Here is a 19,992-nt window from a genome sequence, read left to right on the forward strand (position 1 = left end):
AAGGTTTCAAAGTCGGCCCTTGAACGGTTATAAGTGACGAGGGACTATGTGCTTGTGCCTCAGACGGGCAATAAAATTCCATGACAATTGAGTGCTGGTATAGGTTCCCAATTCCACGTCAATCAACAATCGTCTGACCTCCTGCAGAGTGTCCAGTCGATAGATGATATGCTCTACCCTTTCCTCATTCCACACAAGCGGCAGATTATCTGACGTACATTGACGAGCCTCACTAATTCTCCGGAGATTCGGTATTTTCACCGGTTCACTTTGTCCGTCCTGTCTCCGAAAACCCATCAAATGTCTCTACAGTAACCTCACTCCCTAGACTGACCGCAGTGTCCTCAGAAGCTCGGAACGGAGCACTATCACCGCCCATGAGAGGCTCACTCTCGGCATCGATGAGCCCTGGCGACATTTTAAGAACAGCCACACCCGTCTCCTGATCTCCATCCATGATATGATAAACCGACTTGCAGGAGCAGGCGGGACAGAAGGCGACGCTCTTGGGCTGGGACATACGGGCTAAATAAGCCTTGTATCGGTCTAGAGCAGCTCGTACGACCGCATATGCATGGAAAAGACTGGAGAGTTTCATTAGCTTCCATAAGAAGACAAGATACGTAGCTATTGGACACTTACCCTGAGACAAGACATGCTAGATTGCCATACACACAGACCACATGCTTGCCCACGGCCCCGGAAACAATGAGCATAGTCAAGTATATCACTGTGAGGTATATTGCGAAGAAAAGGTCGGTGATGATGACTTTCACACCAGCGGTAGTTTTTGACGATGCTGGGTCTTGCCGGTACCGATAGAGCAATAAAATAGATGACAGGCCAGAGCAGCTAAGCTAAAGAAAGAAAGATCCTGGGTTACAATGCTGTCATGAAGAAATGATATAGAGATGGCTATACTTACAGCTACTAGCTGGTTGATTGACGCAGTCTGGGCATTTGCGATGAGAATGCCAATGATGTTGAAGGGAAACGAGACGATGGCAATAACAACAAGGGTGATTCGAACATTGACAAAAGAATTATCTGGCCGATGTTCAAGTTTCTCCATGGTAGCTGATTAAGGTGTATATCAATAATATCACTGAAAGTCTGCGAAGGAGAAGGTTTTTGTTAGATCATAAAATCAATAATTGTGTTGCCTAATGCTGAACTGCCAAGTCAGTAGGCGCTTTCTGTTTGTTTCAAATAGCAAAAGGTTAGAGTCACAGCTGGCAGATCATTGCTTTGTTCATTGCCAAGTTTGGGCTTAGACCAGGTTGATCCTTACCCCAGTAATTGTAGATCAGATGTCAGATGGTCAGCACAAGCATCGTGTAGCGTCCTGTCGATACAGAGTACTCCTACTCCTTTCCCAAGGGACTGGCTGGTGCACCATGCTACGAAGCTATCTAGGTCTTCCTCTGCCGATCAGCCTTGTTCGTCTCTGATTGCGCCAGCCTCTTTCACAACTACAAAATGCCGGTATAATCTCAACGCCGCCTGCCCCGCTCCGTCCACCTCTTCTGAGGTTACATTGCACTGCCCCAGCATCGCAGAATGGCCCTACGTTTCCTGGTCACCAATGCAGTGGTGCTCAAGTGTCGTTCCCGCCGGTCTCTCCCGTCCCTCCACAGCCAGTCGACGAATACTGGAAAGCACGGCCAGTGAACGGGGCTGGTAACGGGACGACGACCGAGCATGCATCACTGTTATCCGCGGGCATAACAAGGGATTTTTGCCGGTTAACTACAGCCCATGGTAATGGTATTAAAACTGGCGCGGTCTTGGTTCCTGGAATGCTATGACCTCGATTGCAGGCGCATATGATGCTCTCCAGAAGAGGTGGATCTGCCGCAGCATCCAAGGAGGGGCGAGCAGCGACCGTAGTCAAGAGGTTACGCGGCCATCCTCTGACTGATATCCAGGAAGAAGCTCTGATTTAATCCAAATATACTCCTGCAACGGCCAATCATCACTCAGAAATTTTGTTTAGTTAAGTGAAAAGTGCTCGCTAGCCTTTGTCCCACCTCTATCAGAACAAACACACCCCGCCCCGACGGTATCCCGAGCTCTTCGACAGTCTTAGAGTTCTGATCAAAAGGGATTCTTATTGGTATCTGAGACAGGACTTTTACTGTATACAATCAAACACTGTCAGGCTAGAATATTCTTAATTCTAGTCAGTCTGCACTCTTTCCCTAAGGAGGCACAGTAGCGAAATACAATATACCCTTCCAGCTCATCCCTCTGTCCTCATGCGTAGGCCACTGCGTATCATTTTCATGGGCAACCACCGGGAATAGCAATCCCAGGGGGGTCGCATGAGTTATGTTTGCCCTCGAAGTAACAGACACCTGATAGAGAATAGAGATCAGTTAAGCCGAGTTTCCCAGGGGTGGTAGAGTAAAGAGCCAGAGATGTAAAAAGACACACCATTTCCTTGACAATAACATTAGTTGCCGATATCATGGTCAGGATCTGCACTACCAACTGTTATCCACAGAACCAGGTATGTATATTCTATAGTTGAGTCTTTTTCAGTGATTCGTTGATGGAAATTGACTTTGCTCTCATTAGTGCACACATATGAATAATGCTTGCAACTACTCACTCCGCACTGCCATTACCATTTGTTCCTGGATTCAGGCCGGAAGTAGGTAGTCGTCTATTGTTGGATTTGACAAAAGAACGGGATGTAAGGAGCATGGATACTTGGTATTACATCGTATACGGAGTAGTCCTTAAAGATAACTTTGTAACTTTGCGAAAGCCATGTGATCATACTCCGTATGGTACAAATACTACCAGTAGATTACCGTATGCGTTGTGCTAAAGTGCAAGGGTATCTCAGCGGATAAATAAAGCAACGCCACCACTACATCGTTCCTTGTGTGGCGCTTGATTATCACTCATTATTTCGCCAGCCTATCCAACTCGGAGCCTAGTTCAGTCCAGTCTCTACAAATTACAAAGAGGCCAAAATATGTCAGTCAACGCAGATGAGGAGACTCCTCTGCCTGGTACTGGTCTCCCAAACCCAAGTCAAACGCCCTCCGTTGCTCTCAACGCAATATCGATTCCAGATGAGCCTCACGCCGTCGACCCATCGAGCCTGACTACCTCCGAGAAGAGACTTTACGACTTCTTGTGCTCCCAAGAATGGACTGATCCACAGTGTTCTTGTTTCATTGCTCATATTGAGGCGATGAAAGAAGCCATCTCACGCCATTTCTACTCGCAAGGTTGGAACACCGTTCAAGTGCAGTGTCTCCACAAGTGTTGTGAGATGGAATTTCCAGAGCATTTTCCAGCTCCTAGAGGTGATGCTGAGCAACAAGATCTGCAGATGCAGCTGAGACTAGTGAAAGAAATGAATCGTCGAAGGGCGATTGGCGAGCGCATGTACCCTTCAATAGGCACTATGGACAGGGGGATTGATGAGGAGAGAAGAGCTTGAGTGGAAATCTGCTTGGAGCGTTATAATCTGTATGTCCATCTATCTTTGCTCGGTCCGCCGTATGTGGTTCTTTTGCTGACTTTGTCAAGCCAGAAATGCAGAGTACTTGAGGCGCGATATGCCACTTTATCAATACCTAAGGCTTACCACAAAGCTGGATCCTTAACATCACCTTCTGCATCAAATCAGTTCTCATTGTCCTTCTATTCTTATTCAGACCGGTAACCTGTAACCAATCATTCCTCCCATACCTCTAAGATCCAGTATATTGGTGTCCTAGCGTTCTAATTCGTTGCGGGGAGTTCCCTCGGCGAGAGTTGCCATAGGGTGCGGCTTTTCTATCTGTCAAAATGATCTATCCGGAACCCTCAGGGGACCGCCCTGTAATTTGTCGCTTCTGTGGTGCAGGCACCACCTCAGAACATTTCAAAGGCTTCTCTGTTTCAGCCAGCGTATCTCCAGATAGCTAGTGTTGGATTTCTCGCATTAGCTGCTCCCAGTTATACTTTGCTTAGATCTCAGAAAGGAGCTTATCTCATGCTTATTGTCTAGCACCTGCTATCTGTGTCTTAGCAGCACACCCTCAACGCTCCGCGTTGAGGGTGTGTAGGACACAGATATCTCTTAGCTTAGTTTCTTATTTATAGTATATCTTTTCGTTCCTTCATGCTGTGACAGAGGCCGTCCTATCTATCAACTAAGCCCATCGCGGCGGCGGATCATTAACAGCGCCTATAATGTGATTAGTGACACTGGTTATCTATAAGTGTAGCTTTGGTTGGGATAGCATACCACTACTGTCCAACTACATACCAGCTCCATAGCACAAACTCTACAGACAGGTGATCTGACAAAAGCCTATAATAGCATTGACCTTAACCAATAGCTCTAGTATTAAGTATGGAAGAGGCTTATTAGAGGAGATACTAAATAAAATTCTTTATGATGAATGCGGCTTCCGTCCCGAGGATTTCCATTTCCGAGTGACATCCTTTTGGGGAGCCTTATGAGGTAGTTTTGCACCAAGCTTGTCGATCCACTCAACTTCAAATTCACTACCGTTCACGAACATTACAACTCTCCAGTCTCGATAGTCGACGCAAACCTTAACTGACTCAACACGCAACCGTCTTTATTCCGTACAGATGGTGGTCATCATCATTGAAGATATGTGTAGTAATAACCCAAGCCCTCTAATATATATGTCCCAAAGGAAATTACTTCTCTCCATAGCGCAGTTACCCCCTTGGGAGTCAAACTCCTTATTCAGGTCGGAGGGCGGGGGTAGCTGAAAATGGCACACGAATAGTTCGTACTCCGATCGATCAAACTACTGGAACCATCGTGGGAAGTCTAACAAGCCCTGCAAAGCTGCGTTATGGTATCTTCCGTGCAGAGCACAATAAAATGGTCCGATATTTTGACCGCATCCTCCATTGTGCAGATGGTATCGGAATAGCGTAAGTCGACTTCCAACGCTCCAGGGGAGGCCAGAACAGCACAACAAATGGCGAACTAGCCGGAGTCAGTGACAGACACAGATGCTTTCGATGTAGAAACTGCAATGGTTTATGATATGATAAGGTAAGGCCTACCTCAGTGGGATCGTCATACTCCTGAAGCTCCAATCCACCGTCCGTTTGCTCGCTCTGAGTCGAGAAAGAACTGGATAATGCAGGCTGCACAGTGAGGCACGTATTCAAAAGCCCATCAAGCTCCAATCCAGTGCATCTAATGATGTCCAGAAGGGAGCAATTTTGGTTTTCAAGGCGGGAGTGCATAGCGGCTTGATTCGGTCGAAGGAGTTCCAGAGGAGGGATATCCAGTTCGACGCGCAAACGACACGGCAGAACGTTAAAGAAAGGGCCGACCGTCTCCATAACACCGGGTAAAGGAATGTTTCGGTCAGACATCCGAAACACACGTCAGTGTGACCGGTGTACCGGCGCAGCACAAGCGCCCAACCCAACTGAAAAATGTTTGTTGCTGTCTGCCGATTGAGTCTACAGAACGAGTGGAATGTCTCCGGGTTTGGTATGAAGCGCTTGAGCGTATGCACCCGTCCTATGCCATCAGAGGTCGAGGAACGCTGGTGGAGCTGGGGGAAAAGGCAAGGCTGCGCACCTGACAGAACCTTCTTCCAGTACAGCAAACCCTTGCTGCTCAGTGTCTTGCCAAGGTACAATATGTATTCTTTTTACCGACGAGACGGTCCACTTGGCTCTCCCCCGTCGAGCATCAGACTGAGATCATGCAAAAGAATCAAAAACGAAGCAGCATCGATGAGAGCATTCCCCGACTCGAGCATGAAGAAGACCTGCCCTTCCGCACTTTGACACACTGCAGAAAAATGAGATGGACGTTTCGCTCTGACTTGGGTTGCCCAATGCGCATTAGATCCTGTTTTGCTGTCTCGGGTGAGGCAGACCGCAAGATTGGAATATCCGACGGAGCCTGCTTCATAACGACGTGGAGCCATTTATGAGCTTTTAGGCCACAGTCCAGGAGAACAGTTCTAGTAAATCAAGGTCTATTAGTTCGAATCTCCTAAAAGTGACTTGCACAGCGAGGAACCCACATCGATGATGCGCCAGTATTCTGATTCCGAACGGTAGCGGCCCATTGCGGCCGGCTATAAAATCCTGTCTTGCTAATATGGTCTGAAAAGCATTCTGCGTCTCTGTCACCTCGACATCGGCCTCATCATGAACATATAACGGAGGGAACGGCGGCAATGGTTTCAGGGAAGAGTGTCAGTACAAGCATAGAAAACGCCAAATGGTGGAACTGACATTGGTCGTGGTACCGTCGCCCTTCCTAGGCGCCAGATTGAACGCTTCAGCAGGTTAATAGGAGAGCATTGCCGGGTATGGTATTTGGTATTAATTTACCTCTCTTGGAGGTTTTCCGCATAATACCACTGGCCCCATTTAGATAATAACCATGCAGCGCGCGGTTATTTGCCAAAATACGAGCCCATTGACTTTCAGTCAAGTCCCTGGGTCACTGGCTTTCTCCGAACTACCAGAGGAGCAGTTAGCGTGACCGTCACCTTGGAAAGATTGAAAGTGCCAGGCAAGGAGCTTTACCCAGCGACTGTAGCAAAATTCATCGAAGTGGCAGCAAGCTTGCCCAGCTTCTTGGACAGCTCCTCTACGTCCGCCACCTGAGCGCCATTTTTATCACCCATCTGCAAAAGGATATTCTTGACACCATCTGGCAGTTCCTTGTTGGGCTCGATAGGCGCCTTCGGCTTGCTCTCAGCATTGCTGGGAAGGAGCTTGACTTTCGCCAATCGTGCCGCCGGATGAGGGCTCTTTGCTGCCGCCTTTGACTTATGTCTAGCCGTCATGAGTTGCTTTGATTCTGTTTTATACCTCGCCTGCCAGAGACATATAATAGGCAAGTGTGATCCCATCATTGACGAAGCTGGTGTCGTCGGCGGTGAATTTCAGCTTCTGGGAGCTATTCTGGTTGGAATAAGTTAACGTCATTTCAGCTGGGGCATCTCCTTACATTCCTGCATGACTCCGAATATCACACAGCAAAATTTTGTCGGCGTGTCCTTCTTTGATGGTATCGCTCGAAACGACGGAAAGGGTGCCGCATCTTTGCTGATGATGGTAATCTGGAAATTTGGCCACGTGCGATGAGAAATTTCTAGAGGGTTGCCTTGAGGAGGCTGAGACATGGTCAAGCTGGGCAAGCTTTCCTTTATAAAACCAGAATAGCACTCTAAATACAGATGCAACTTGCCAAAGTCATGAACGGGGAGATCTGTAGGAGCATGTGAGTACGGGAAAGTGAGTAAATGCTTGCAACAATCATGGGCCGGGCCTTTTAGATATCTTAATGAAATAAACCAGCCATTGACCTGGTTCTACTTAATGATGATGTGGGATGGTCTACCCCACTTATCTCTATTAGATGTGAATAGTGACATGATGCAGGCCTTGATATACCAAGAACCCTGATAGCAAGATCGCATTAGTTAATGAGCTTCTCAACCAAAATAGGAGATATCCCCTCATTACAAGACTATTACCCTCAAGCAGGTTACTATTTACATCACTGCATTGCCTTGATTAAAATGGACATAAACGATCAGATCAAGCTGAAATGGGCTAAAGAAGTGATCCACTAACTGACAATATTAACAGGCATTTCTTTCCCCTCGCTTGCAGGAATGATGCAGCAATAATCCTTCGCTGCCTGAGAAGAGGCCTGAGCAAGTAATCCCACAGCAAGATAACGGCATGAGACTTCGCAAATATCGTACAGCGGTATGCAGGGTACTACGTCTGCGAGTCTCACGAAATCCAATCGAAGCTAGTAGTTATCCTTCTTAATTCAAGCGAATTTTTTATGACAACAATATCACCGTAAGGCTGGGCTAAGGCCTTAGCAAATACACTCATCTTAGACGCTACCCTTTACCATATGCTGGGAAAAACGCGCAGAGACCCTTTCCCCCCACCTCAAATCCAAAATACCTCCGCAAGACGTGCTTCTGCCGGTCCCAGCATATGTTCGTGTGCGGCGCTTCTGATCTAGCGTTGAAAGCTACACGCTCAATCCCGAATATCCCTGACACGTCTAGAGACTCGTCTAAGCCGTCATCCCGAACAAGGCAGCCGCCCTCATAACACGGGCCCCATACACGTTCTCCATAAACCTCAAATGGTCACTCTGATCTGAATGCAAAGCAGCGGTACAGTCCTCAACAACAGTGACCCACAACCCCTTTTGGAAGGCTGTCCGAGCCGTGGCATCAACACAGACATCACTGTACAAGCCCGCCAGCATCAGATGCTCAAAACCCTGTTTGGCAATGTACTCAGAGAACTCTGGAACCAGGAAAGGATCAAATAAGGCCTTCTTATTAAAGACCTGCTCGCCAGGCTCAGGGACGGCGCCCGGGCCGAGCTCCGCTCCCCAGGTGCCCTCGACGCACCTCTCCTTTTTCCCTAGCAATGCATTCCGGTACTTCCAGCTGGGGCCTTGGAAGCTGGCGTTTCCCAGGAAGCGAACAAAGATGACTTCACTTCCCTTGCTGCGGGCACATTGTATGAGCCGCGGAATGGTGTTGGAAAGTTCGGACACAGCCGGACTGGGTGCGTTTGAGAGGAAGTCGTTCTGGTAGTCCACCAGTATGACGGCTGTCTTTTTACCTATCCAGGCATTGATTGGCTCTGAGGCTGTATCGTTGCGGGAAGGAGGAGCCTCGGGAGCTATAGGATCGTCAATTGCATCCAGGAAATGCTCAACTACAGCATCCGTGCTGCACGAGCCGCCCTGGTCAGGAGTGGTGAGCTTTCTCATGAGAAGACTTTCAATAGCCTTTTCCGTGTGGCGTTGAAATCCAGCGCCGGGGCATCCTCCATGCCGTTCCAGAATGGCAGCCGCGGCGCGGATAGTAGCAAAAGGATTGACGAGGCCTTGGCCCGCGATGGCGTCCGCAGACCCATGCACCGTCTGGTACTCGCTTAGGTGATGCAGGCTGGGGCTTAAGTACACATTCTCTGCGTACATAGTTTCAATGGTGGAGTTGCCGAACCATTTCAAGAAAATGGGCTGGATGATGTCGGCGTATTCGTTGCCCGCAATGATGATACGGCGGCCGTGGACACCCGAGGCCATTAGATTCCTGTTCATGGTGTCCGGCTGGATGAAGTCGACATCGATGCCAAAGCGGGACGTCCAGTGTGGTGCCCAAGCTTGGAAGACTCCGTCGAAGAGGTGAAACTTGTAGACAAGCGTGACGGATTTGGGGACATTTTGCTCACCCCACTCCTCCGCTGCTCTTTGCAGAGAATATGCCAAGATTTGGTCAAAGATGGAGCGTCTGAAGGGGCTAGTTCGTGTGATGCTGTGGTCGTCGTTGTGATATTCATTGACACCAGCGTAGAACCCCTGAGCTTCGTCACGAATGAAGAGCAGGGCATTTGAGTTGCCCAGGTCAAAGTGTTCAATTTTGACGGCATTCAGTTGATCCCGGACAAGGTAGAGAGACTGCGCGTGGATAGCCGTGCGAAATATTGCAGCAATACCGTTGGCTGCAGCTGTCTCGCAAAAATTACGATAGTCTTCTGCATCTTGACTCGTTTCGTCCGCAATGTGTTTGACCAGGTCTTTCTCGACTCCGGAAACAGTGAGGGTATGGTACGAATGGTATATTCGAGATGCTTCAATGAATTCAACATGTAGAGGGTGCTTGCTTGCTAGTGCTTGGATAACCTTCTTGAAGACCGCAATAAGCTCCTGGCCTGTGCCATGACCAATGGCTAGCCCAAGTCGTAGGTTCTTGATCATCATGATGAGAGTATTTATTCAAGTGAGCTTCAGATGTATACTTCCTAGCAAGCAGAAGTGAGGGTGGTAATATTTATATAGCACTATTGGAGTTTGCTTCCATGACTGCAGCATAACCGTGTCAATACTGCATGCATTAGTTCATTCTGCCGCTCAAGTTGGTCTTCTACGCCAGCCCCAAACTGACCCCAGTGGGGCATCGACGAATGCGATCTCTTCGTTTTTATTGCCCAATGCTGTTTATAGTCGTGGCGGTGGCGTTGTGAATGTGTGTTGAATAGGTCATAGTGAGCTGAGCACGCTTCAGCTGGGTTAATCATACTTTAGTTGGCTCTATTAGACTAAGGGTTTCACTGAGGCCCAAGGGATACGTATATAATGGCATGATACGAGGGTGATTTCCTTTTGCTGTGAGGATAGAATACCTCCCAAGTGTTATGTATCCCCATTGTACCTTCCTCTATTCCTCTATACCAAACTCAACATGATGAAAGTCGACAACAGCACCATCAACTCCGGGTTCAATGTGGGAAACGAGCTCGAATACATGCTAGACCGAAGCTACACCGCCGCATCCAGACTAAACTATCAATTCTACCTCTGGAAAGACGCCCTCCAATTCAACCTCCACCCGTCGATCCAGCTGCCAAAGAGTGATTCCACTCCCATCCGGATTGCTGACCTTGCCACGGGCACAGGTATCTGGCTCTTGGACCTACTCCGCGATCCCGCAGTGACGCAGTACACGTCAATCCGGCTGGATGGCTTCGACATCGACCTAACAAACGCCCCCCCTCCAGAATGGCTCCCTCCACCAATCACGCTCCACCAGCTAAACATCTTCGACAACATCCCCAGCGACCTCCGCGGCAAATACGACGTGGTGCACCTCCGCCTGCTAGTCCTCGTCGTGCAGAACAGTGACCCCCTCCCGATTATCCACAAGGTGCACCAGATGCTCAAGCCCGGCGGCTACATCCAGTGGGACGACCTGAACTACCCCGACAGCGAGATAGTCAAAGGCAATACCATGGGTGGCGTGGCCACTCCGGCGCACGACGCCTTCCTTCGATTCGCACAGTCAAATGGGCGCAATGACTGGGTGCTAGGTCTCCCGCATCATTTGATGGCGCGCCATGGTGGGTTCGAAGATGCGCATTTAGTTAATTATACGGACCGGCCGGAGTTGCGCAAGGCGAATGGGGATCAGTACATTCTGGTCATGGAGGAGTTTTCAGCTCGCCTCAAAAGCGTCGGGAAGGCCGAGGATGCACGTAATATTGAGCTGATGATTAGGGGGCTGGCTGAGGAGTCTAGATTGGGGGTTGGGTTGTCGATGCCGAGGGCGGTGTGTGTTGCCCGCAAGAAGGTGGATCAAGACTAGTAGGTTTGACGGAATAGTTACAGTGCTATATTATTGGCCAGGAAATGATATCTGCATGCAGGATGAGAAGGAATGCGCATCATTATGACTAAGAATGCATTCTGTATTGGTGGTTAGACATGTGATTAGCTGCTCATTATTATACAACTGCATGCAAGAAAAAGGGTGCAGGACACGACAGAATAGGACAATAAATAGTGATGTGATAAATCGAACTATGAAGGAACAGGTCTGTCTCTACCAGTTTTCTCCTGTTGAACACAGTATCTCTTTCACCACACCGATGTCCATTTAAACTCCTCATGCGAGGTCAATCGCTGTAGAATCCATCATTTCCTCAAGGCACAATACGGCCAAGCAGCTAAAGATGTCCATCGACACATCTGTTTGGTACAAAGATGACATTGGATCCCGGCTCAGCCCGTCCATGCAACAGATCTTTGAAGAATGGAGCAACATTCCCAAGAATGAGCTGCAGCGTCATCTCCATGGAGTGGTGAGTTGTTCTCATCGGTGAGGCGGCAATAAACTGAATCTGAAACCTCACCTCAGCGCAACAAAGCATGGAAATACGGTGAATATCCCTGTATTGGCCAGTGGATGTTTCTCATGCCGGGAATCGCCACGTTCCCTCAATTTCAGCAAGTGGTTGAGTCCGCGCGTCGGGGAGCTACCGTGCTGGATCTTGGGTGTGGCCTCGGCCAGAACCTTCGACTGCTGGCAGCTTCTGGGGCTCCTTCCCATAGAATGTGGGCGCAGGATCTGAGTCCGCAGTTGTGGCATTTGGGGTACGAGCTCTATCAAGATCGCGATCAATTGTCAGCAACGTTTATTCCGGGTGATTTTCTACACGAAGATGACTGTCTCGGTCTACAGGAGCTGTACGGCAAGGTAGATATCATGATTTCTGGGCAGTTCCTTCATCTCTTCTCTTGGGAGGGGCAGAAACAGGCAGGCAGGCGCATTGTGGCCTTGTCCAAGCTTGGGACAGTCTTGATTGGATATCAGCAGTCACGGCGCCGAGCTCGGGAGTATATTCGTCCATGGGGAATGATGTTTTTCCATAACCTCGAAAGTTTTCTGCAAATGTGGCGAGAAATTTCCCAAGAGACTAACACTAAGTGGAAGGTCGAAGCAACGGTGGTGGACTTGAAGGAATGGGGGATGGAATCTGAGGACACTGAATGGATGCCAGCAGATCACCAAGGGCTTAACTTCTTTCTCACTCGAGTGCATTAGAGTTTATCTTTTGTCAGTCATGGAGACATTGCGGCATTTAGTATGTCTTATTATCTTAGTTTCAGTGGGGCTAATCAGTTTGGAAGAAGGCAATGGTGATAAATCAAACACATATAACCACAGGGTGTGGAAAACAGGGCTTCCTGTCCGGTCAGCCGTACTTAAGCCAGTATTACCAACACAGCCAGAAGTTATATGCACCCTTGAAAGCCTGCTGCTTTACAGGTAGATGTGTAGTTAGACCTTCATGTCTTCTGCCCTCATCCCTTTTTCCCCAGGATGAAACCTTCAGGTTCGTTTGCTCCACCTTATCATTGGTCCAAAGGTAGCCAAACATTAGTTTTGATTTCCATAGTTGAGAGATTTGCTGAGAGTCTTTGATCAAACCAAAATCCCTATACATCAGGTATGAATTTATGCCTCCTGATGCCACAATGCGGACAAGCATATCCCCTCTACAGCCGACGTAGGCCGCGGTGTCATCCAATCTCTGGCTATGTGCGGCTAAATATGGCGGATTAAAGGTACCGCCAGTCATCCAGTTCGAATTCCTCACAATATATTGCGTGGAACTACTGTACATTACATCCATTATCTTCCTTTGCTCTCCACCCCACGGAGCAACAAAATACTTTCTTGGTTTGTCTCCATCAGATAGTAGCTTGCAGTGAAATACGTTACGCTAATATTCCCATGAGATTTTCTTAGCTCATAGGCAGCAATGATGCCTCAGCCATGATGAACTATGTACACGCAAGGCCCGGTCAATGAGCCTTAATTAGTATACTAACCATACAGCAATAACCTGTATTGTACACGGAATTCAACACGCAACGCTCCAAATGAGCACAGAATAATTCTAATATCGCACAAGCTTCTTCCAACCGCCGGCCATATGCATTCCTCAGTAACCTATCCTTGACTGAAATCCCCTCACCACGACTCCGAAAAGTCTCCAACCCGTGTTGAAACTTCGCCTTTGCACTACTCGCCGAGCTCATAGCCTTCCACGCTGCATCCCCGGGGCCTCCTGCCTCGAATCCAGCAATAACTTCACGATATCAAGGTATGCTCTTCCAGCCGCAAGCGCCAGCGGGGTCTTATCGTATATGCTCGTGTGCCATACGTTAGTCCAGGGGGCATCGAAAAGCATTCTCACGACATTCAGATGTCCATTCTCAGCGGCGTAATGCAGTGGCGTCATTCCCCAACGGTCGACCGGGGATACATCTACACCCTGCTGCGCAACAAGGATGTTAACCATCTGCGTCTGGCCGGCGACAGCAGCGTACGCAAGCGGCGTCCGTTGGTACAGGTCTCGCGCATTCACATCGATATCAGGGTGCACGAGCAGCGCAGCTACAATACCTGCATCCAGCGGGTCCTGCTGTGCTGCAACGTGGAGCGGCGATAGTCGGGCTCTATCTGGTGCAAGTGATGAGGCTCATGTTTAGGTTTGGATGTTCAAGAATGGCGTTGACGTGGCCGACACTGTTGGAGAGAATGGCGGCGTTGAGGAGTGTCATGCCCGATGTCGCTCCAGCGTCGTCACGGTAAGTTTACGTTGGCTTCGTCGAAGGAGAGTAGGTATCGGAGGACTTCTTCGGTTCCGAGCTCGGCGGCGAGGAGGAGCGCATTACCATTCAGAAGATACTTTTGCAGATCCGTCCCCATCGTCAAGGCAATCATCGCTTTGAGGATATCGACGTTACCACCAGTGATCACCCGTCGGAAGAGTGTAGGCACCCAGATGTGAACTCTAGGATGCGCAAGTAGAGACCTGAAGATATTCTCGTGCCCCGTCGCAGCAGCCACAACCAACGGTGTTATCGGGTCGGCATCCCCATCTCCATCTGCAATATTCACATCCACTCGTTCACAAGATAATAACTCATCCACCACATCCTCATACCCCCTCTCAACCGCCCAAATCAGAGGCGCCCTCCCCAGCCGATCCTGAATATTAGCCCTCAGACCTTCCTCAGCAAGAAGAACCCGCACAACATCCATCTGCATATCCCGCCCCCGCTGCTCGTAGAAGGGGCGTGTCCCCGTTATTATTCACAACGTCCCCATCCCCCCCCTTCTCTAACAACCACCCAACACAACAACCCCCGCATGCCCGCCCAAAGCCGCAAAATGCACCACATTATCCCCGTTGGCAACAGTCAGGTTGTGCAGATCCGCGCCCTGCGCGACAGGAATTCAAGCACGTCCACCCGTCCAGCCAACGCCGCCATGACAGGTGGATGGAGCCACCCATCCCCAGGGTCTGGATTCACGGCTACCCCGAGCGCCAGAATTTTCTTGATATCTTTAATCCGGCCCAAGTACGCGGCTGTCATAAGTGCGGCAACGCGCCACTCTTGGTTCTCATAATCGAGGTGGGCTTCTGGATCGTTCCCATTCCCGTGGCTGTTTTGTAGAATCGTAATCATCAAATCTGGGCCGAGAGTCCCAACAACGATGGAGACCATCGCCTCTATGTGAATCTCCCGTAATTCTCCCGCACCTACTGTACCTCAACCACCCCCGCAGTTAGGCGAATAATCCTGCATCGAGAAGAAATCCACGCTCAACTCAACACCTTGCACGATTGATCGAACAACGGAGTACGCACTCCCAACCCCGTTCCCATTCTCACAACGACGAACCAAACTCTTGACCAACCTCCCAACAAACTCCCTCATTGACCCAGTCCCCATCAAACTTCCCATTACGGATCGCAGCGAGAATATGACCGATCACGCACTCATCAAACATCCCTGCAGTCTTGTTAGCATACATCCATGGATTGATCATTACTACGCCTTTTTGTAAGAAGGATATAAAGACCGACGCACGACAAACACCCCTTATCCTCAGAAACCAGCGGACGTCGTTCTCGGCCGTGATCCGTTCATGGTTATTTTTCCATCGGGCACGGCGGCGCCAGTGCCAGCTGGGAGCGACATGACTGAGGATATTCGAGACGAGTTCTGGGGGAAGATTAGGGAACACTGTGTGATAAAGTATGAGGAATATTTATCTGTGGTCTTAAGCTGGGGGAATTTGGGTGTTTTGAAGCAAGCGGCTCTACCTAAAACAGTGTGCCAAGAGGGCCCGTATTCGCTTGCGTGGGATCAACGCCAACCAGAGCATTTCTGATCTCAGGATGGCCAGGATATAACGCATCGACCCGATCAGAATGGTAGGACTTGAGTTGGTCAAAGGTCATGGCTTTGTAGCCGGTCAGGTGGAGGAAGCAATACTGGAGAAGACAGGCGTGTCCGTTAGACAGAACGCATCGGTCGCGGTTGAAGAAGTCCGGAGTGTGAGGCGCATATCCCATCACGTACCGCCCCAGGGCTACTCCGATGGCAGCCATCCCAATCGCACCTCTGGGTTTATCAGTATGGGCTGCGGCGCAATATCACGTCTACGTGCCTGTGAGACTTACCCTGGATGGCCACCTCCAAACTGCTGGCATAGATCAGCGATGAGCATGCGGAATGTGCGCAAGACGAGATCATGGGCTTTGGATAGTTGTTCGACGAGAAACATGGAGGACTGGCGGCCGCGGTTGGCAGTGACTGGTGCAGATGCGATCGCCATGATGTGTGTAACTGATGGGGAGAGCTGGCCGATGCTTCAGAGCATTGCCTTTATAATGCAGTATCATCAAGATCTATGTCATTATCAAGCTGGTCTCTCGACGAGGCACGGTGTAGCTCATTACCCAAATAGGCTACTTGAGGCACGCATTGCAGAAAGAGGAAATGTGCTGTTTGTCAGAAGAGACCAAACTCGCCCCAAATATCGTCAAAATGACCTGTTCATTTTTAGCATCTTGCATTGTTAATAATGGACGACCAAATCGACTCGAGGCGTATAGCTTCCTCCCGTCGTGCTCTAGACCATTACCCCGCATGTCGATTCCCTGGAGTCTACAGCGTGCGTATGAATCATCACTGTTACGAAGTCCTCCACGTTCTATTTCACTTCGTTTCCATTAAATAGTCTCTTATACATCTAGTTTTAAGATGACGCCGCCTCTCCTCACAGAATCGAATTTAGACGGAGTAATCGCATCAATGAAACCCGCGTCTAACGACCCCCAGATCATCCAGACTCCGTTTCCCAACCCATCGTTGCAGGTCACAGCAGACCACCAACTCAAGTTTGTCGAAGCGCCAGTGTACGCTCCCCAACGCGGGGAAGTCCTTCTTCAAATAAAGGCTACTGGAATCTGCGGGTAAGCGGTCCATCAGCCTGGACAATACATGTCCTGATCTTTGCCATTTAGATCCGATATCCATTTCTGGAAAACAGGTCGAATCGGCCAGCTAGTATTCGAGGGCGATTGCATTATCGGCCATGAAGCGGCTGGCGTAGTCTTGAAATGCGGTGAAGGCGTCACCCAGGTCAAGCCAGGTGAGAGCACAACATTCTAATATACGACTTACATCCTGACACTTCCAAGGCGACAGGGTAGCCGTCGAGCCCGGCGTTCCCTGCGAACAATGCTTCCTCTGCAACGACGGCCGGTATAACCTCTGCGAAGACGTACGGTTTGCGGGAGTCTATCCGTACGCAGGGACATTGCAACGATACAAAGTCCATCCCGCAAAGTGGCTGCACAAGTATATTGTCCTCCTTTCCTTCTCTCTGAGTTGATTTTAACGTACTTGTAGACTCCCAGACGGCCTCTCCTACACCGAAGGGGCCCTCCTCGAACCCCTCTCCGTTGCCATGCGCGGCATACAAGTGGCCCGCCTAAATCTCGGCCGGGGCGTCGCCGTCTGCGGCGCCGGGCCCATCGGCCTCATTGCTCTTGCTGCAGCTCGCGCATCAGGTGCCCATCCAATTGTCATCACGGACGTTGAGCCAAGGCGGCTTGCCTTCGCGAAAGAGTTTATGCCGAGCTGTATTACCTATCAGGTTGATCTTGCGAAAGATGCGCAGAGCAATGCGAAGGCTATCAGGGTACTCTTTGGGGAGAGCGAGTACGTTGCGCCAGAGACGGTGCTAGAGTGCACAGGGGTGGAAAGTAGTGTTTGCACAGCGGCGTATACTGCGCGCCGGGGTGGTGTGGTCGTTGTGATTGGCGTTGGTAAGGCGACTATGAATAATCTGCCCTTTATGCATCTGTCTCTTGCGGAGGTGAGATTCACTCTGAGCCTTGATCATATCGTTGCTAACGATGGCTAGATTGATCTGCGGTTCATCAATCGATATCGGGACACTTGGCCATCGGCAATTGCGTGTATCAATGGTGGGATTCTGGACCTGAAGAAGTTAGTATCGCATGTCTTTCCCTTGGAGAGAGCGCAGGATGCTCTGCATTTGTGTGCGGATGCTCGTAATGGAAGTATCAAGGTGATGGTGGTGGATGAAGTCGATGCAAGTCTATGACCCAAGTAGAGCCATGAGACTGCGAGGAGGGATCCGACGTCCCTAATAGTTTACGGCGAGCAGGAAGAATGCCTACATGCATCTATCTTCTGCATCTTATTCAGTTAGATAAATTCAGCGTGCCTAATTAGGAAATATGGGGCTAAATCAGGCCACCTGCCTTGTACAGCGTCACCTGATAGATGCATGTTGAATCTGCTAGTGAATTTGGCCCTTTCCTGGGCCTTCTAATGCCCGAATTTCCCTCAGACCTATTTCCGGTTCAGATTTTTGCTGTAACTCGCTAACACCTCGTCAAGTCTATGCTCGAGTTCGTTTTTCTAGCTGGTACCAAACCTTGACAGACTTATCTCCAAGCCTTACACATCCACCCGGCGCGTATATTAGTTGGAAAGAGACCTTCTAGTATCTTGTTAGGCAGAAGTAGGAAATCCTGAGTCTAACATGTATCCTCAGTGTCACTTTCAGGACCTGTCGGACCCTACTCACTTCTCCTGAACTAAGGATCATCGTGATATTCAATTCAAATCAACTCGAGGAGACTTACTGAACTCCTCATCTGACAAACCGGCTTCCTTGTCCACTAGCTAAATTCACCCAGTCTCCAGGAAAATTCTTCAATCCTTGTCAAGAAAATTGGCCGGCGGGTGTGCAAGGATGATCTGCTGTTACACCAACCGAAAGTAGCCGATACTTCGGGCTTTTTTCTATTTACCATCCCTACTCCAACATTGTCTCGGCGACATAACAAAATTAAGGGAATGCAAGTTTGCTGACATGCTGGCACAGATTCTTTTCCGATCGACACGGCCGCCTGCAAGCTTGTAACGGCCACACGTGTCGCTGGTGGTGTCTGAAACGACACTCCTGCAGACAGTGAAGCCTTCGATCAAGGTTCTCCAACTTCTTCGTTCTCCCCAACCTCCCTCCTTATTCTGCGTCCCGAGGGTTGCTTCCGCTCACCCTCTTGACGAGTCGACTGAATAAGACTGCGCTATGAGCTCAATAGACATCTAAGTACCCCGTTTCTAGGATCTGATCCACTGTCATCCTCTTCGTTGCGTCGGGTTGTAAGACGGCGTAGAGGAAGACGACATCATACTCGGGAATTCCTAATGCTACCAAGCGATCTGTCCAATGTTCGTCTCCGGAATTCAGGCCACCTTTTACTCCCTGATCATCAACAGCGGAGAAATCGCAATCCTGAAAGTACTCCACCGAACGGAGGTCAAAATCATGGCACTGACACGCTCGAACCATCTCCGCCTTCTGTTCGAGTGTCCCTTCTTTGATTACTGAATCGTACATACCAGGAGAATTGGAATCAATCTGCGCTTGGAGGAGTTGAAAGTACTTTGTGGGCAATTGCTTAGCACATCCATCACTCTCAAGACTGTTGGGTCTCTTACTGCAATTCCCCAGGCCCAGATATCGACGGCGCTTGTCCATGCCTTGCCAAAGTAGACCTCCGGACTCCTGTATGTGATGGAAGTCACTTCGCCTCGGTCGGGCGCCATGACTAGATGGATGTGTTAACGTCATCCCTAGGAGCTTTTCAGCCGTAGGCGTTGGATTCGTCCAGTTCTTACCAGACCCAAGATCTGCCAACTTCACATTGATCCTCAAAGGAATCGTCACATCATCGCTAGCTGGATCACTATCATCGAATCCATTTCGAAGAACATTTTCCATCTTGAAGTCTGTTCATAAGAGCTTATTTCTGCACTGTTCGTAGTGTAAACATACCACAGTATACGAGGCCCTTCTCATGGACTTCCGGTAAACCTAGAAGCGCCAATTTCATGATGTGCTTGATTTCGCGGGTTGTAAGGGGTCTTCGTGTCCGCGCAGACCACAGTGTTTTTTCGAACGGCTCCAAAACCATCATTGTTGGTTCCATGTCAGAACGCGCGGGAATGACATCGACCATCTTGCGGATAAATTTAGCAGGCTGAAAGAGTCTCTGCATCTCCATCTCTTTTCGAAAAGCTGGCCATCTTTTCTCGGGGCTGCCATCCGACTGCGGATGTTTGATAACGAACTGCTCCTTTTCATTGCCCCACTGATGTGCCTTCCACACGTTAGGGATAGCAAGCTGTACCAAATGAGCGATGAGGATATAAGTTCTGCCGCTCTCTCCGATGAGCTTCGTTCCTTTTTGGAGTAACGGGGTATACGCCATGTAGACCACTGGCTTGATGTG

At 49.4% G+C, this 19,992-nt stretch overlaps 9 protein-coding genes across 9 annotated transcripts; 3 read left to right on the plus strand and 6 right to left on the minus strand.

Annotated features, from left to right (window-relative positions):
* Nucleotides 1-265: 265 nt before the first annotated feature.
* ALT_2532 (uncharacterized protein) lies at nt 266-1,072 on the minus strand (the record flags this gene model as incomplete). Its single annotated transcript, XM_033562155.2, has 3 exons — nt 266-584; nt 643-857; nt 926-1,072. The coding sequence occupies 3 exons, from the start codon at nt 1,070-1,072 to the stop codon at nt 266-268; spliced, it is 681 nt and encodes a 226-aa protein (XP_033418046.2).
* A 5,378-nt stretch (nt 1,073-6,450) lies between these two features.
* ALT_2533 (uncharacterized protein) lies at nt 6,451-7,151 on the minus strand (the record flags this gene model as incomplete). The annotated part of the gene is made up of 4 exons (XM_033562157.1): nt 6,451-6,481; nt 6,550-6,788; nt 6,838-6,930; nt 7,002-7,151. 4 exons carry the CDS (start codon nt 7,149-7,151, stop codon nt 6,451-6,453), a joined length of 513 nt encoding a protein of 170 aa, XP_033418048.1.
* Nucleotides 7,152-8,068: 917 nt separating this feature from the next.
* On the minus strand, nt 8,069-9,775 carry ALT_2534 (putative isochorismatase family hydrolase; the record flags this gene model as incomplete). Its single annotated transcript, XM_033562158.2, has 1 exon — nt 8,069-9,775. One exon carries the CDS (start codon nt 9,773-9,775, stop codon nt 8,069-8,071), a length of 1,707 nt encoding a protein of 568 aa, XP_033418049.2.
* Nucleotides 9,776-10,256: 481 nt separating this feature from the next.
* ALT_2535 (class I SAM-dependent methyltransferase) lies at nt 10,257-11,156 on the plus strand (the record flags this gene model as incomplete). The annotated part of the gene is made up of 1 exon (XM_033562159.2): nt 10,257-11,156. One exon carries the CDS (start codon nt 10,257-10,259, stop codon nt 11,154-11,156), a length of 900 nt encoding a protein of 299 aa, XP_033418050.2.
* A 367-nt stretch (nt 11,157-11,523) lies between these two features.
* ALT_2536 (class I SAM-dependent methyltransferase) lies at nt 11,524-12,395 on the plus strand (the record flags this gene model as incomplete). The annotated part of the gene is made up of 2 exons (XM_033562160.1): nt 11,524-11,652; nt 11,709-12,395. The coding sequence occupies 2 exons, from the start codon at nt 11,524-11,526 to the stop codon at nt 12,393-12,395; spliced, it is 816 nt and encodes a 271-aa protein (XP_033418051.1).
* A 997-nt stretch (nt 12,396-13,392) lies between these two features.
* On the minus strand, nt 13,393-14,872 carry ALT_2537 (uncharacterized protein; the record flags this gene model as incomplete). The annotated part of the gene is made up of 4 exons (XM_089599364.1): nt 13,393-13,782; nt 13,959-14,423; nt 14,502-14,585; nt 14,684-14,872. The coding sequence occupies 4 exons, from the start codon at nt 14,870-14,872 to the stop codon at nt 13,393-13,395; spliced, it is 1,128 nt and encodes a 375-aa protein (XP_089456510.1).
* Nucleotides 14,873-15,474: 602 nt separating this feature from the next.
* Nucleotides 15,475-15,989, minus strand: ALT_2538 (uncharacterized protein; the record flags this gene model as incomplete). The annotated part of the gene is made up of 2 exons (XM_033562162.2): nt 15,475-15,775; nt 15,835-15,989. 2 exons carry the CDS (start codon nt 15,987-15,989, stop codon nt 15,475-15,477), a joined length of 456 nt encoding a protein of 151 aa, XP_033418053.2.
* Nucleotides 15,990-16,417: 428 nt separating this feature from the next.
* On the plus strand, nt 16,418-17,789 carry ALT_2539 (NAD(P)-dependent alcohol dehydrogenase; the record flags this gene model as incomplete). Its single annotated transcript, XM_033562163.2, has 5 exons — nt 16,418-16,629; nt 16,681-16,808; nt 16,858-17,017; nt 17,069-17,537; nt 17,586-17,789. 5 exons carry the CDS (start codon nt 16,418-16,420, stop codon nt 17,787-17,789), a joined length of 1,173 nt encoding a protein of 390 aa, XP_033418054.2.
* A 1,002-nt stretch (nt 17,790-18,791) lies between these two features.
* On the minus strand, nt 18,792-19,971 carry ALT_2540 (uncharacterized protein; the record flags this gene model as incomplete). The annotated part of the gene is made up of 4 exons (XM_089599365.1): nt 18,792-19,142; nt 19,199-19,308; nt 19,379-19,489; nt 19,536-19,971. The coding sequence occupies 4 exons, from the start codon at nt 19,969-19,971 to the stop codon at nt 18,792-18,794; spliced, it is 1,008 nt and encodes a 335-aa protein (XP_089456511.1).
* Between the last annotated feature and the right edge of the window lie 21 nt (nt 19,972-19,992).

Source organism: Aspergillus lentulus (genome assembly GCF_001445615.1).
Source record: "Aspergillus lentulus DNA, contig: Alt04, strain: IFM 54703, whole genome shotgun sequence".
In the NCBI taxonomy this organism is placed as follows: domain Eukaryota; kingdom Fungi; phylum Ascomycota; class Eurotiomycetes; order Eurotiales; family Aspergillaceae; genus Aspergillus; species Aspergillus lentulus.